The 17,198-nt window shown below is 41.9% G+C and overlaps 1 protein-coding gene across 2 annotated transcripts; it reads right to left on the bottom strand.

Annotated features, from left to right (window-relative positions):
* Window positions 1-359: 359 nt before the first annotated feature.
* egfl7 (EGF-like-domain, multiple 7) lies at window positions 360-12,575 on the bottom strand. 2 transcript variants are annotated; one of them, XM_085792804.1, is made up of 9 exons: window positions 12,431-12,575; window positions 8,703-9,045; window positions 7,383-7,508; window positions 6,170-6,300; window positions 4,989-5,084; window positions 4,532-4,729; window positions 1,740-1,816; window positions 1,371-1,533; window positions 360-836 (listed from the first exon to the last, which is right to left on the bottom strand). In XM_085792804.1, exons 2-9 carry the CDS (start codon window positions 8,801-8,803, stop codon window positions 817-819), a joined length of 912 nt encoding a protein of 303 aa, XP_085648930.1. In that variant the 5' UTR covers window positions 8,804-9,045; window positions 12,431-12,575; the 3' UTR covers window positions 360-816. The 2 variants fall into 2 exon arrangements, with proteins under 2 accessions (XP_085648930.1, XP_085648931.1); XM_085792805.1 differs by lacking the exon at window positions 12,431-12,575 and having other exon boundaries at window positions 7,383-7,505; window positions 8,703-8,903.
* Between the last annotated feature and the right edge of the window lie 4,623 nt (window positions 12,576-17,198).

Raw genomic sequence — 17,198 nt, 5'->3', positions numbered from 1 at the left:
TACGTAGCCACCATTAGCATTAACAATAGTTAACAGTATCAACACACTGCAGTGACTCAGTATCGGAAAAAAGTGACGGGACACTAGACCAACCAGGCTGGGGCTAGCTGGTTAGCATGTGGCGAACTCCAGTATGAAAAAGAGACACAGATAAAAGGAAAATAAGAATGATATTAGCAAAACTTACAAATAGCTTCTTTAAAAAGCTACTTTTTATACTTAATAGTTATCTAATACCATTATTTATTATTCTTAGATTTCACAGTTGACGCTTTAACATATATTAAATGTCTGAATGCTTCACCCTTGACTGATTGGAGGATGTGTAATAGGGGAGAGGTCAGTGAACACACCACATGTTTCGATTAAAGCTTTTTATTACAAAACGTTACAAAACTAGGTAAAAAATGTATAAAAAATACACAGAAACCGTCTAGTGGAGCTGAGTTATTATAACTACAAAGTAATCATCATCATAATTTAAATAGATAAATACAGATGTCCAGGTCTGGGGCTCAGACGCAGGACACAGCTGCACTGATTCAAAAACAAAACACAGAAACAAAGTGGCCAGTTTAACCTTTGACCCTCAGGGGGAGGGGGGTGGATTTGGATGTTAAAGGGGTGATGTAATGGTAACACACACACACACTCAGACACACATACACACACACACACACATCCTGACATGGGTACTTTTACAAAAAAAAATCAAGCGTTTGACAGTGATTGAACACGTAACAAGTACAAAAAATGAACCTGTGGGGTAAATTATCACATGATTGGTTGTGCCGTGAACGCATCACAGCTCGGTTGTTAATTCTCCTGACAGGAACCTGCAGAGAAAGGGGAAAAAAAAGTAGAAAGTTGAATTAATTCCTTAATTATTGGTAGAGACTGTGAAATTTAAAAACGAACCCTGAGAGGAATGGATTTCCAAATTTCTAAAGTCCCAGAATTCAATAATTGAACGTAACGTAATAAAAAACCAAATGTGATAAAAGAAACCCTCCAGAGTTTTTATTAAAACTGTAGGTCAGAGGATGTCTATCACGTTTCCCTGGCGACGCTCCTCTAGCGCCCCCATGAGGTCGTCATTTCTTTTCTTTTCTTTTTTTTAAAAATCTTGTCCAAACACCTGCACAAAAATTAGCTTTAAATTGAATTTCTCTTTTACTTTTGATTTCGCCATTTAACTTATCATATCACCGCCAAGACGGTTATTACATTAGAGACACAAGATTTTATTTTATCATTATTGGATTTTTAGATTTTATTCAATATGGGACACCTGAGGGTTTTTAACGTTGGACTTTTTTCAACTAAGCAAATATGGATTTTTAAGTCGTCGCTGGTCGTCGTCAACTCACATGTGCCGAGTCGCTCCTCCAGGAAGCCGATCTGCTCGCTGAGGGAGTCGATGCGGTCGAGCTGCTGGAAGGAGTGGGACAGTAAGGTGGTCTTCTCCGACAGACCCTCGTCCAGAGACGGCGGGAAGAAGCTGCTGAACGGAGTCAGGACCAGCTGCAACTTCTGCACAGAAGGAGGAGGAGGAAGAGGCCGTTAATCACCTCGTAAAACAGAAATAATTGCACTTCATATGATCTTTCCTTTTTTTTTTTTTTTTTTTTACGCTCAGAAACCTCGTAAAGAATATTTCAAAAAGCAGGTCTGGCGTTTCAAAGAAAGCAAGAGTGTGTGTGTGTGATTTTATGTGCTCATGTGTTTTCTTCCTCTACCTTCTCCAGAAGCTCCACTCTGTTCCTCAGGCTCTGAACCTCCTCCGTCACGTTCTCCACCAGCCGGAAGCTCCCACCTGGACAAACACATAAAAAAACAAACAAAACACAAAGTTGAGAGCTTGTAACTTTATTGATACTTCACCTAAAAACAAAAGATGAATGATAAAAAGACAGTTAAGCAAAGTAAAAATAAACAGACAGAGGAGAACAACATGGAGAGTTTAAAGAGACTGAAACTTGAGACAACCCATAATGCACCAGTGAAAATGGCTGCTCATGCAACAAGAGAGACACATATACAGTATATATAAATGTAAATATTTTCCCCATTGATAAGAATATGTTCAATAATAGTTCCTTATAGAGAAGTTTGAAAAGTTTTAACATATTTTCTTGATGCAGCTGAAGATTTGAAATGTAACTTTTTAGTTTTACAGCTCGTCTGACGTCAGTGCGCCATGATGCGTATTTCAAAGGGGAATATTTTGGTTGCAAAGTGACGAGGCAGGTGAGGAGGTCTCAGTCTGAACCTCCATCCAGGTGTTTGATCATGAAAAGTGACCACAAGGATTTTTAAATGAATTATAATAAATTTCCTTCGTCCGAAAGCTGCATCGTGGGATGTTTTACTTTTATGGACAGACAGAGGAAGATGACGATGACGGTGTCTAAGATCTGAGGCGAGACTGTGATCCTTGACGGTTTCCTTGGAGACATCCTGTTCCCATCGCTCTCCTCTCCTCCTCCTGACGAGTGATTCACGGCCTCGGCAGCCGCTGCACACTGGAAACCAGGAGGAGGAAGAGGAGGAACCGTGGGGGTGCAGGGAGGGAGGGAGGGAGGCCGAGGGGTGAGGGTGCACTGCAAAAACTCAAAATCTTTCCAAGAATATTTGTTTTATTTCTTGTCAAAATGTCTAATTTCTAGTCAAAACTAAACTCTTTTCCCGTAAAATAAGACTCATCACCTAAAAATCAACTTGTTTTTTGTTAATTTTCACTTGTTTCAAACAAATATTCACTTGAAATAAGTAGAAAAATCTGCCAGTAAAAGGATGTTTTTTGTGTTTGTAATAACAAGGAAAAACTTCAGATTTTTTCTACTTATTTCAAGTGAAAATATGCTTGAAAGAAGTAAAAATTGTATTAAAAACAAGCTAATTTCTATGTGATGAGTCTTATTTTAAATATAATTTGATTTGTTTTGACTAGAAATTACATTTTGACTAGAAACAAGACAAATATTCTTGGTAAGATTTTGAGTTTTTGCAGCGTGGGTGAGGGTTGGGGGATTATTTGGGGTATGGGAACCAGGAGGGGAAATCGTCTGCCCCCCCTCCTCAAGGGACGAGGAGAGGGGGGGTGAAAGGGGGGGGAGAGGGGGGGTGAAAGGGGGGGGAGACCGGGGATGGCAGAGTCACTCCGCTCTGTGGCTGCTCCTCAGCACCACAGGACGAGAGGCTCAATCTCTCCCAGATGTGGTCGATTACTGATACAGGAATGAGTCGAGAAACGGGGGGAGGAGGAGGGAGGAAGGAGGAAGAGGAGGAGGAGGGAGGAAGAAAAGGAGGAGGAGGGAGGGGGGAGCTGGCGATGACCCCCAGCAGACAGGGTTGATGGAGCTGGAATGAGAACACAAGCGTTGGCCAAGACGGAGACGGAGACGGAGACGTCGTCGTGGGGGGAAGGAAAGAAAAAAAAGACAGAAAGAGAGAGAGAGGAGTCCAACACTCCCTCCACTGTAGCTTGGCAACCGTCCGTCTCCTTCATCACCACGTAAACCTGTGTTTACATCTGTGATGATCCCACAGATAAAAAAATGAAGCAGCTTCAAACTCAAACTTCTCCTCTGGCTCCGAGTCGAGGAGCTGAACTCAGTCCCACAAATAACTCACATTACTTTTTTCCTTTTCCATCTTTTCTTTTCTTTTCTTTCTTTCTTCATGTGTTTCTTTTTTTTTTTCTCAGACTCTTTTCGATGACTCAGCTCTTCTCACAGGACGCTCATCAATCCATATCACACACACACACACACACACACACGAGTCACGGGGGTGAAGCTGAGGAGTTTCACTTGTGTGTGTGATTTTTATGTTGTTTTTTTTTCTCTGCTGATAAATCTGAGGCCGTTTGGAGCCGAGCCTGAGAAACCTTCAGCTGCATATTAATATAGAGATTTCTATTTCATTACATTTATATTTTTTTAACAATATATGACGCAGCTCCTCCTCCTCCTCCTCCTCATATATATCTTTTTTTTTCAGATTTACAGTGACTTCCCCCAGAGGAGGAAAAATTTGGGAGAAATCAGATTTTGAAGTTTTCATGTTGCAATAAATCTCCTTAAAAAAAAAAAGGAGCGATAAGGTCGACACAGATTAGAAACAACCTCAGGTCAACGACCACATCTGTAGATATGGAGAATATTATTATTGTTGTTACTGGTTGCTAGGATACGGGTGGGAACACAGAAGTGAAACTCCTCACTACAACGAAACTAAACGTCGGACTCAGATGTTTTTTCTTTTAAATTTTTTTTGCTTCTTCACTCATGAGCTGAGTCGTTATTTATCAAAAGTTCGTTTTGGTCCTTGAACACATCACATGACATAACATCTGTCTGGAGTCGGCACCAGTCGCAGTGCATTATTACTCACGGTACGAGTTGAGAGTGGCATAGCGCGTACCAAAAGTAATAATGGACCGCGAAGCTGGTTAAGTTCTGTCTCTTCTTGTTCTTCTTCTTCCTGCAGGACACAGATGTTACAACATCTGGCACACGACATTTACCTGCATCGTGGTGACCGCCCACTGGAGCCTGGCTGGGCTGAGGAGGAGGATGAGGAAGAGGAGGAGGAGGATGAAGGCGATGACAGGAGCGTCCGTCTCCGTCCAGCCTGAACTCGTCTCTGCAGGAGCATCGGTAACTTCCAGCTGTGTTGATGCAGTCGTGGGCGCACGGACGCTGCTCGCTGCACTCGTCCACATCTGGCAGGACAAACGAGAGAGAGAGAGAGAGTGAGTATACAGACACAACAGGTGTTCATCTCCAATTTTTCCCTGTTAAAAGGGTTTTCCATGGAGTTTTTCCTCAGTCGATGTGAGGGTCTAAGGGCAGAGGATGTTGTTGTGATGTCATGTAAAGACCTTTGAGAAAAACTGTTTGTAAAAACGGGCTATACAAATAAAATTGCCTTGCCTTGCCTCATACAGGTAAATGTGTGTGTGTGTATGTGTGTGTGTTTACCTGTTTGGCACTGGTGGCCCGTCCAGCCCAGTGGACAAGCGCACTGGTTTGGTCTCAAGCAGGTGCCTCCGTTCACACAGGCCTGTCCACACACAGCTGCAGGACGGAGACGGAGACAAAACATTAACACAAACTACGCGTGATACCCCTATGTCGCCATTTGCATCAAATTTGATACATGAAAATACTAATATGAGTTTTTTTAGACCTCTACATCCTCACTGTGATTTTTTCTTTCCTGAAAAACCTAATGTATACAATCAGATAATCCACCAGGGTGCAGTTATTTATGCACCAGCAGGAACTTCACTTGGGACATCCAATATGGCCGCTGTCAGTCAGTGACCCAAATGTGTTTTCTCATGGATATTTTTGCCAATTTTGAAAAAGTTAAAAAGGGATAGTTCAACATTTTGGCAAATTGGCCCATTGCCATAATCCCAATCGTCATAGCAGTAGGTTTGTTACCTTTAATTGTCGGTGCAAGCTATTTTTAGAACGGCGAAGCAGAGCTGCTAGCTGCTCATGGCTCATGGGATTTCTAGGTTTCCTTCATCAAACTCATCAAATACACAATCCAACAACTCCAAAACGCTCTGGTGGACAAGTTGTGACCTGCACATTCACCACGCTATGAGATAATAACAGAACGTTACCAGACAGAGTTGTTTTAGAGGTAAATTCATGCAAAACCGCTGATGCACGTTGCCTTCAGGGACAGTTTTTCAGCAAGCAGTCTGTATTTCCCTCTAAAACAACTCGGTCTCGTAACGTTCTGATATTGGTGAATGTGCAGGTCATAACTTGTCCACCAGAGCGTTTTGGACTTGTTGGATTGTGTATTTGATGAGTTTGATGAGGGAAACCAGCAGCATGCACCGACAATTATAGGTAACAAACCTACTGCTATGACTATAGGGATTATAAGAAGAAAAACTTATATAGTTACTGCATTAATGCAAAGTAAAACTACTTAAAATTACATAACTTATTTTATCGTAGAACCGTGTTGAAATGTGTAGGTCATGCAAGGTCATTTTCTATGCAATTTTTTTTTTGTGAGAAGGTCCAATAAAGGGTCCAATTTCAAATTTTTTTTAAATTTCTGACAATTATTTAATGGTTCAGGCTTTACAGGGAAGCCACAGGCCCCGCCCCCTCTTCCACCTCTATGTTTCTACCTTGGTTACAGTTGTGAGAGTGAAACCTCCTCCACCCCGGGCAGCACTCTGGGTAGAAACGTGACGTTGTCGATGTTGCCGTCGCCGTCCCGGCTCTGGTCACCTGTCGGTACGCCACCGTGTACACCGTCCTGCATCACACAACAACAACAACAACAACAAGAGTCAGAGTCAGAGGGTCACAGGTCCTTCACTTCACGCCGCCATCGCCTCGACACGTGTTTGACAACGGAGAATGTGGTGGATGCCATGGCGATGGAAACCACGGGCCGGCGACTTCCAAGTGTGTGTGTCCGATCAGATAAGAGACGGAGATCAGATGCAAAATGTGAGATTCCTCCGCAGCCCGCTGCGCTCAGGCTCTGGTATGTTCAGTTGGCGAGCAGAGATAGATAAACCCCGGCGACGGCTAAAAAAAAGAAAAAAAAAAAAAAAAAACGAAGACGAAAAACATCCCATAATAATCATAATAATAAATATGATGATAATAATAATTTAATCAAAACCAGAGCAACTACAGCAGGTTTTAAAAAGAAAAGGCCTGCAACTTGTTGTCTGAGGGCAAAAACACAAAAACTGTAGTGATGGAGAGGGAAGAGTTAAAAAAGAAAGAAAGAAAGAAAGAAAATGATTAAAATGGAGGGAATCAGAAAGAGAGGGAGAGAAAGAGGGAGGAAAGGGAGGGAGAGAGGGGGAGGGAGGGAGTATGAGGGGGGGAGACGTGGTCCAAAATAAACATGACCACAGTCTCTGCAGGCAGCAGTTCATTTCCCGTAGTTACACAAAGTGCTCGATATTTAGATTCCACCCAAATATGTGCCACCATGACCCAGTTCTGTGCAAAATGCATATTTGTGTGTGTGTGTGTGTGTGAGTGTGTGTGTGTGTGTGTGTGTGTGTGTGTGTGTGTGTGTGTGTGTGTGTGTGTGTGTGTGTGTGTGAGTGTGTGTGTGTGGGAGAAAGTCTAGATCTATTTATGACCCCCCTCCTCCTCCTCCTCCTCCTCCTGCTGAACCCTCTCCGGTCCTAAACATGTCAAGTTGTTGTTTACGCTGTAATTAAATAAAAATCTTATCAAGGCTTAATTTGGAAAAACCTCGTTCTGACACTGTTATGACTTCACGTACAGTAAAATGTTTGAGCTCAGACAAAAATAAATGAAGAAAAAAAACTAATTGTGTCATTTTGTTGTGTTTTTGTGTTGTCGTCTCACTTGTATGTGCTGCAGAGTCGATGCCCCTGACACACCGTGATGTAGGGCTTGTGCACCGGCTGGACGTAGGACTCGGTTGCCGTGACAACGTTGTGACGTCGCAGGTCCTGGCCGCACACCCTCCTCCTGCCAGAAATGTAAAAAAAGACAAGAGCAGTGAGATTAAAAGTAGAAAACTGGAGATAAGAGAGCTCCTCCTCTCCTTCTATGGTCGTAATTTCTCTTTTTAAATTAAAAAACATGACCTAGCGATTTAAATTCCCACTTCCTGTTTCGGTTTTCAAATCTTTTATATTATCGTATGCATATTTGTTAAACTCGTAACTTTTCATCTCTCATAGATTTGGTACGTTTCCCTCTAGGTGAGTTGTTTTTGAAAAGATGTGAATTCACTCGTTTATTTGCTGTCGAATAAAAAGAAACGCAGCAACACCAAAAAGTTTCAGCATTTAGGCAAGAATTTCAGAATAAAACCACTTCCTGTTTGCAAAAAAAGAGTAATTAGGAGCTTTAATCGCTGCCTGAACCAGAAGCTGAGTTAGTGTTAAACGGTTCTGGTTAATGTGGTGCTCTAAGCCCCGCCCACTTGATTCTGAGAGGTTTCTGTTTGTTGGCGTGCAGCCTAATCGTTCCTGACTGACTCATGTAATCACTCCCGAATGTGTCAGAGTTAAGAGTCGACCTTTGACCTTCAGTGGCTCGGCTCGACCTTTAGTTTTTTCTCTCTGGGTTTATTTTTGCTCTTCGGTCTTTGTCGTGACACCGCTGAGGTTCTGAGGCGTCGGCGGCGTCAGAGTGACGGATCCACACTGCAAAAACTCAAAATCTTACCAAGAATATTTGTCTTATTTCTAGTCAAAATGTCATTTTTAGTCAAAACAAATCTCATTATACTTAAAATAAGACTCATCACATTTTTAAAAAAAGTAGCTTGTTTTTATACACTTTTTTAAAGCATATTTTCCACTTGAAATAAGTAAAAAAAATCTGATAGTGGAGCAAGTTTTTTTTCTTATTACAAGCACAAAAAACTTGCTTTCACTGGCAGACTTTTCTACTTATTTCAAGTGAAAATTAGTTTGAAACAAGTGAAAATTATCTAAAAACAAGTTAATTTTTAGGTGACGAGTCTTATTTTAAGTGGAAAGAGATTAGTTTTGACTAGAAACGAAACATTTTGACAAGAAATAAGACAAATATTCTAGAAATAAGACGAAAGATTTTGAGTTTTTGCAGTGCACAGCTGACGGACCTCACGTACCAGCAGTAGTGACAGCCCATAATAATAAACACAGGAAGGAGCATTAAGTGAGCGGTTACCCATGGTGATGCTGGTGGTGGTGGTGGTGAGGGAAGACGTGGGGGTTGCCCATCACATGAAGGATGAAGAGGGAGGAGGAGAGCAGCAGCGTTCGGTACATCGTCTTCCTCGTTCCCACGTTCAGTCGCTCGCTGTGCCGGGCGGAGGGAGGAGGAAGAGGAGGAGGAGGAGGAGGAAGAGGAGGAGGAGGAGGAGGAGGAGGAGGAGGGAGGATGAAGAGGGGGGAGGGCAGGGCAGGAGGGGTCGTGGACGGCGGCCAACGACGTCTCCTCACTCTTCAGTGTGATGATGGTGGTGGATTTCTCCCTTCAGGAGGACGATGGCGGCGGCGACGGTGGCTACCTGCAGAGAGACGAAGACATGAGACGTGATGATGATGATGATGATGATGATGATGATGATGATGAAGCAACTTTTTTCAGAGGAGAGAGGAGTGAGTTTCGCTCCAGAGGTCAGAGGTCACTTCCTTTTGAAGAGGCCGAGCACACGGAGCTGTCACTGTCAGCTGGGTCGTGTCTCAGAGAGAGAGAGAGGCGAGCGCTTTAAATAAAGTTTTAACAAAAAAAAAACCCCAACAGAGCTCATTTTAAAAACTTTAAAAAATAAAAAATAAAAAAAAAGAAGGAGAAACTGTGAAACTGAAACACGAACAGTCGAATTTTAACATCAAGAGCGAGTTCAAGCTGTGAAAAACAAAAAAAGAAAACTCAGACTTTCTCCCTTTTTTAATTAAAACATCACTCAGCGGTTCAACTCACACATTTCCTGCTTCACTTCTCAAATTATTGCTTTACATTAACTTTTTTTTTTCTTCTATTTCTGGTAGATTTAGTGGGGGGTTTTTTCCCCTCGTAAAACTTGATGTAACATAGACATAGACGTAGACGTAGATGTAAGCGTGTTGACTCAACAGCTCCAACGTCCTGCAGACTGAAACGTCTTTATGAGCAGCACTAAAAGATCCGACCTGTGTAGATGTTTGATTTGTGCGCAGGAGGAGGAGACGGACGTGTTGCTAGGCAGATTTATTTTATTTTAATTTTTTTTTTGAACATGGAGCTGGAAAAGCAAAGGCCACATGCATTTTTTTTTATATAGTGATACTACTAAGCTACTCACTCGATGCACAGTCATGAGTCATGAGTTGAACTCTCTCTGACCTGCACCTGAACGCACCATGAGAGAAGAAGACAAAGAGCTGATTGGCTCTGATCCCTTCACACCGCGTTAACCACATCATTACACACTGCTCAGGATTAAGACGACGAGGACGGAGGAGGAGGAGGAGGAGGAGGAGGAGGAGGAGGAGGACGCCCCAGCTGCAGCTTGGACCAAACTCCTGCTCTCTGATGCTACACAGCCCCTATAGGTGCTTCACTATTCACTATATAACCCCCCCACGGCCCCCCAGGGAGGGATCAACAGCAGGTTAGTGAGCCCAGAGGTGAGGCTGAGTCGTGGACTGACAAGAGCTCACGTCTCCCTGATCCTCGGCTGGCTCAGCGCCTGGAGACACGACACGAAACGAAACATCTGAGGCCGAGTTCATTCACAAATCACCACAGAAAGAGAGAGAGAGAGAGAGGGCGACTCTCAGGGGGGTGTGGGGTTGAGGTGGGGGGTGAGGGGCTTGAAAGACGACATACATCAAGGTGTGACAGTCTGAGCATCAACACTTTAAGTTATTGTGAAGTTTATCTGACCTACAGTGACCCTGGCTGCTGGTTTCTGCTTGGTTTTGGTTTTTGTCTGTTAATAGAAACTATTTGAATAAAGTTTTTAAAACGTATAAACCATAGATAGATAGATAGATAGATAGATAGATAGATAGATAGATAGATAGATAGATAGATAGATAGATAGATAGAGCACTGCAGATCAATAAAGTTTCTGGTTTTGTATAAAGTACATTTCCACACATGCCACTGAACTAACAGCATTGAGCCGAATTTCAAAATAAAAGCCCTTTAAAAGACTTTACTCTGAAGAACACATCTCACTTTCCAGAGTGTGTGTTTGTCACTACATCTGCAACTGTGTGTGTGTGTGTGTGTGTGTGTTCTGTCTAAGCTTCCAAAGTGACTCACACTGACACACACACACACACAATTTCACGCACACACACACTCACGTTTCCTCTCTCCGCCATGAGAGGGCGCTGTTTCTCAGACTTAGATTTAGCGCAACACGCTTCACTCTCACACATAGAAGTTACACACACACATTATTGATTAACACACAAGTGGCTGCATGGATAAAAAAAAACACACAGGAAAACCTCGTATCTACTCTGAGCAACAGGCGGAGGATGCTGAAGGCACGCGCGCGCGCACGAGCCAACACAAGGAATCCGCGGGCGCATGCACGAGAGCAAATGGCACAGAGTAATGATCACAAACCGTTGCAGATGATCAATGATCAGATCCACTTCACCCCCCCCGAGGGTAAAGATCCGCCACACAAACAATACAAAACACTCCCGGAAGTGGAAAGGAAAAGAGGGGGGGGATAAAAACACACAAATACACACTCATACACACATATACACGCATGCACACACACAGGTTATTATAATCCCTCCGCGAGGACTTCAACGAGGAGTCCGCTGCGAGCTCGAGACTGTCAGAGAGGAGCGCATGGGGGGTGATGGTGGAAGGACCTCCTCCCTCTCTCCTCCAGCTGGGAGGAGGAGGGGGGGGGGGGGTGACGTCACAGCACAGAGTCAGACTACACTTATTTTAGTTTGTTTATGTTTGTTTTTGTTTATATATATATATAACCCACTCAACTCAGACTTCCCAAGCTGCTGTTTAAAGACATTACGCATTAAAGGGGAAGTTCGCTTTGTTTAAATGGAAGTCAATGGGAATGAAACTTATATCCTATACTAAACTTGTATTTTTGGTGTAAAATGATTTATTTTAAGCGTAGATTTTGTATTGCACTAAAGATTTCGCCCCACATCACTTCCTGTAACCATAACCCCATTATGTAAATCTTCATATTTCATGCCAATAAAAACAATACCCTGCTCTTATCGTGCACCTGATGTTGTTTTAGGACAGATTTGGAAAGCTGTGAACCCACTGGTTGATTAAATTCAACTGTCAGAGGAAACAAAGCTACACAGGAAGTTACAACAAAAAGGAAAAAATGTGATTTTAGGTCAGAATTTCAAAATAAAATGAATTCCTGAGTGCACAAAACTTAACATCTGTTAAATAGAAATTTGAGCTTTTAAGATTTTCAGTCAGTGCCATCCCTCTTCCTTTGATTTTTACATCCAATGCAAATTGGTTACAAATTAGTTTACTTTATTTTACTTTACTTTAAGGTCAATATTAAACCAAGAAATTAAGTTTACTTCACTAATGCAGATTGAAACTAGAATGTAAAGGAATCACTATTCCCAAAGAGTGCATGTTATTAAACACTGTGTGTTTTACAGCTTTGTAAAACACACACAGTGTTTAATAGCATGCATCCAATGATGCCTTCACTGTCACACAAGCCTGAATAGGATTTGTTTTGTGTGCATAGTGCATACACTCTCAATAAATAGATATAAAAGCAACTTTAGCTTCACCTGTACCTGCAGCTTCACTCCTCCACTTCCTACCCGATTATAATGTTTAAATCTCATCAGCTGTATTTGCTATAACGACATGGAGAAGAAGGGGGAAAAAAAGGTTTGAAAACTAAATAAAACACTTTTAGAAAAACTTACCCTCGCAGTATGGGGTCGTCAGGTGCGTGTGCGCGCGCAGGCCGATGAGCAGGCAGCACGAGCCATGGGCACGAGCCGCCGGCCTGGTGGATCAGAGGACTCTTCCATGGCCGCGTTGCGTTTTCTTTTTAATGAAAACTATTTTAAAACAAAGTCTGTTATGTGCGTCGGTTTTCAAAAGCGCGGGAGGAGAGAGGTGGTGCTCCCCGTGAGTCGACCGGCGACAAATGAAATGTCTTTGGGCGTTTTTCAGTTGCTTTTTATGCAGAGCTTCCTGTGGAACGCAGGAATTGGACGGACAATCCCAAACCGGACTTCCTGTGAGTGTTTGCCGCTGATAAAACCCCTCTCCTGCACAAACACTCTCCATCCTGCTCAAACCGCTTCACCAATCTGATTTTGAAGCATTTTTCTGTCCTCCCTCCTCCTCCACCACCTCCTCCTCCACCTCCACATCTTGAAGGAGGTTAGTAATCACAATAGTAAGGTGAATTATGATTTAAAAAATTAAAATTATACTCAGCCTTCCCAAGCCATGACGCCTTGCCTGCAACCTCCCTTCTCATGCGGCCTTTAGAGTCCACAGGAAAACATGGGAATTAACAGCACTGGGAGGTTATTTGTACTTAGTGAACCTTAACACCAGGTTTAATTCAACAGCACTTCACTGCTCTGTCTGTCAGACTGTGCAGAGTCGCAGGCGGCTCATATATGCTCATGTTTACAGTCAGTAGTGCAGGAGATGCAATCTGGTAAATTGCAGCTTGTTAAACCCAAACAGTTGTGCACACGATAAGGAGAAGAAGTTTCATTTCCCCTCACACACTTTTCCTTGAATGCGTCTGCTGCAGCAAAATGTAAAAATCTGGATTATATAGTGATTCATTTTACTTTTATATATCTTTTCTCTTCACTCTTTCATTGCATATCTGTGTCTTTAATCATTATTGCTCTGCAGCAAACAACTGGTTCGAGTACGTTTGTATACTTCTTTTTAATGGAAGGGAAGGGGAACTAAACTTTATGTTTTCAGTATAAAATCCTTTGTTGTAATTGCGATGTATGGAGGAAATCCACTTATATTTGCTGCTGCACACTATGGATTTCATTCCTCCATCACTTTGACTTAGCAGCAGTGAAGCTCAGGGGATGTTAAACCTGTCTCACAATAGTTTAAAACATGTTTTAGATACATATCGAATATGAATTGGGCCCATTTTATTCCTTTAATTGTCATTTTGATGCATTTCTGTGCATTTAAACAAAGGCTATCTTGCTAAAAACAGCCACTCAGGGGTTGATAAACAGTTCATAAATATGACAGACAGTTGATAAATAGGCCTATAATAAAGATGTCAATGAAAGTGTTAAAACCGATGAGAAAAAAGTTTAGCAAAAAAAGAAACAGCTTTCTGAATTCACAAATCTACTGAAATCTACCGTTAAAGGACATTTTAGCGACTCTCTGTTAAAGGGTCAATGGTCATGAGCCACTTTTTCACAGAGCACAACAACAACTTTATAGTATTTGCAAGTGTTTTTGGAGTCCGTCCAGGTGAGGTCGGGCCAGTCTGGTAAAAAAGTACCTCAGTAAAGGTATAAATATCTGACCAGGAAATTACTTTAATAGAAGTTAAAGTCACATTTTAGGACAGTATTTGAAAGTCTTGAAAGTATCTGATATTTAACGGCACTTAAGTATCAAAGTAAAAGTAAATCAACTTTATTATTGCTTCTTCATAGTACAGCACAAATTCAAGGACCAGACAATATATTTAGAGTCTTTCATTGGAGGTTTAAGAGGCAAATCTGACCACAGCTGTGATTCGCCGACTTTTATTTTGTAGTAACGTGTAGCTTAACTGCAGTTTTGGAGTAAAAAAAAAAAAAGGTTCACATTTTATTCAGGAAATGTCGTGGAGTAAAAAGCGAAAGTTGCCATGCAGGATTATAAGTAACAGAGTGAAGGACGGATATGTGAAATTACTACTTTATGAGTATTTGTACTGCGTTACATCACAACACCTGGGTCAGGTGACAGCAGGTACAGGGATCTGCTCTTCTTCTGCCTTATTCGAAGCTTAAATCGGTCTGACAGCCAGGATTCATTTGTCATTTTGTAAACTCATGCAGAACATTTAAACACACAAACACACACACACATGCAGCAGGTTTGTGTGTATATGTGTGTGTATATGTGTGTGCTTCAGGGGTCACGAACTACAACCAGGACTTCTATACGCTCCACTTAAACTTATGATGAGAAATGACTTGATATGAAATCATAAAGTTTGTTTCCCTTTCTTATATAATGATAGATTATATCCCTCCTCCTCCTCCTCCTGCATACAAAGACCTATTTGTTTGAACCACTACGTGCAGAGGAACCATGGGAACGCTTCACTTCGGGGTCGCAGGTGAGCTCACACCGACACGCCCCTTCAAGGCTGATCGCTCAGAGGGGGCGCATTACAGTCTATAGGATGCTAAATCAGTGTGTGTGTGTGTGCGTGTGTGTGTGTTTGTTTGTGAATACACCCACTCTGTGTGTGTGTAACTAAGGTAGGAGGGTATCTAATCTCACTTTAAGGAACTCTTTTCCTTCTTTGAAATCAACACTTGGCCCCCGACAAGACAAGAGCACGAGTTTTTACAGTCGTCGTTCCAGATTTGTCCCAGAGAGAAGATGCGGGAGGGGAAAAAAGTAAAAAAAAAAAAAAAAAAAAACTGAAGCATAGCAGCACTTCCTCTTTGGGAGGAAACAGGAAAAGGCTGAGGGAGTTAGATTTTGGAGCCTGCTCCCTTGGAACAATAAAAATCTCACTTTGACAGGAAGCGGATCTGCGTCAAAGAGGACCTGACAGATTTTGCTAAAGGGCAGTAGCGGTGACCCTGGATGGATGGGGCATGAACACGAGGGCAGCTGTGCCCTACAGTTAAAAAAGAAAAAAAAAACTTTTTAAAATGCTCATGCAAAACATTTTAAACATGTCGATTTTGAGTCAGTAGCTATCATGCAGAGGAGGCGCATCAGTGTGGAAAGAAACATCTGAAACCTTCAAAATAAATGCTGTAAAGGGAATAATAGCTGGGCATTCTGGAAAAGTGAAAGGAAGAGGTAGACGACACAATACAGGTTAAATATTATTGTTCCTCATAAATATATCTAAACAAGAGCTTCCCACTTTATGTTGACGTTATACTGTATTGTCTGCGTCTTCAATAGTGTTGGAGTGTTGGAGCGCTTTTGTTGTCGCTCGTTTGTGCTATTTTTTCCATGCCAGTGCCAAAAGTTGCAGTTCCTCTAACTGACCACTAGACTGTTAGCGTCAGTTCCCATTGACTCCCGTGTTAAAACAGCAAACATTTACAACCCACTGCAAAAACAGTGTCGGTATCTACGGCTGACTCACCTGTTTACATTTTGTTAAGGCTTAATATGATTAAAGGTGTGGCCTCTTTGCAACAATGGCTGATATTGTTCACCAACAAGATTAACATGCTACAACTGATGAGTGTGTGTAACTTAAATGAAAACTTAAAGAGGAACTTTGCAGGATTTACTATGCTACATTTATACCTTAATTAAACAGCTTCGGATTGATTGTGATGGTTAAATAAATGAGTTGTAACTTGTTCCAGGGAGAATGGAGGCTCTCTGCCTTCCACGTAGCGTCTCTTGGCTGAAAACCAACTCGGTGTCCCAGCTCTTGTTTCGGCCGCACTTTGACACAAACGGGCCCCATAACGTCTTGTTTATGACGGATACACGTCGTAACGTATATATGATGACGTTATCCACCACTCCATGGATTGATTTCTCGACGGCTTTGTTTAAAACAAATGCACATGGAGGAGAGGAGGGTTAGCAAAACAGCGGAAAAGCAACCAGACTTGCATGGTTCCCCTTTAAGGGCTATCAAAATTCATATGATAAAAACTCAGAAATGCTTTTAACGCCATTATTTTTTGATGTGCGATTAATGGACGCTCTGTTATATTGACTTTTGACCCAACAATTTTGAATCAGTTGCTGGAAATGAAGTCGCAAGGAACCTGTAGGTGACATATAAAGAGGCTACGTGTCTATCTTTATTTACAGTCTGTGGTGGCTAATGCTAGCTACACAAAGGAAGAGTCTACTTTAATGGAAATCAGTGCTAACGTTTGCAAGACAGGCTAACTAATGAGCTAGCTTCTCATTTTTAAATGGAATCTGCAAATGTTGAAACCTTTAAATTGCTATATTGACTTGTTGACTTAGATACAAAATAATAATAATACAGCATACATATTATGACATTCCTACAGCAAGTTTTGTCTGGTTTTGAAAATTGGAAAAACATGGACAACAGTAGAAGAGTCGGTCTCCTGCTTTCGTGTTGTGTGCCAGTCAACGTTTAGTCATCGCCACTAATGGAGGAATGAATAATGTTTTAGGCTATATAACTGCAGCTTTTAGATATTTGATACTTTAATATAGTTACAGCAATTGAGAGCAAAGTGAAGCCAGACTTAATGTTTGTGTGATTGTGTTTGTGGTTTACTGTAAAATAAGCAGAGATGGGTGTGAATATACAGACATTCCTGCTGTTTTTAAATCTAATTTCCAGTCGATTCTGTCGTGCGTTAATGCTACAGAAAACACTGCGAGATTTCGATCAACTTTGCTGATTCACAAAGTGACAACAGGAACAAGACTCGGGCCTGTACCGTGTGTCTGTGTGCTGCTCTGTAGCTAGGATTTCCATGCTGAGCAGCCAAACAG

The sequence above is a fragment of the Trachurus japonicus genome, chromosome 12, assembly GCF_045865225.1.
Source record: "Trachurus japonicus isolate A0001 chromosome 12, Traja_1.0".
Taxonomy (NCBI): Eukaryota; Metazoa; Chordata; class Actinopteri; order Carangiformes; family Carangidae; genus Trachurus; species Trachurus japonicus.
This window is presented reverse-complemented; position numbering and strand designations above follow the sequence as displayed.

Excerpts from the sequence above, each read along its gene's own strand:
- egfl7 (XM_085792804.1), bottom strand. The coding sequence starts at position 8,803 with ATGTACCGAACGCTGCTGCTCTCCTCCTCCCTCTTCATCCTTCATGTG. Across the intron at positions 5,085-6,169 it reads CTCTCACAACTGTAACCAAG|CTGTGTGTGGACAGGCCTGT; the intron begins GTAGAAACATAG and ends TCCGTCCTGCAG. Across the intron at positions 1,817-4,531 it reads GGGCGGTCACCACGATGCAG|GTGGGAGCTTCCGGCTGGTG; the intron begins GTAAATGTCGTG and ends GTGTTTGTCCAG.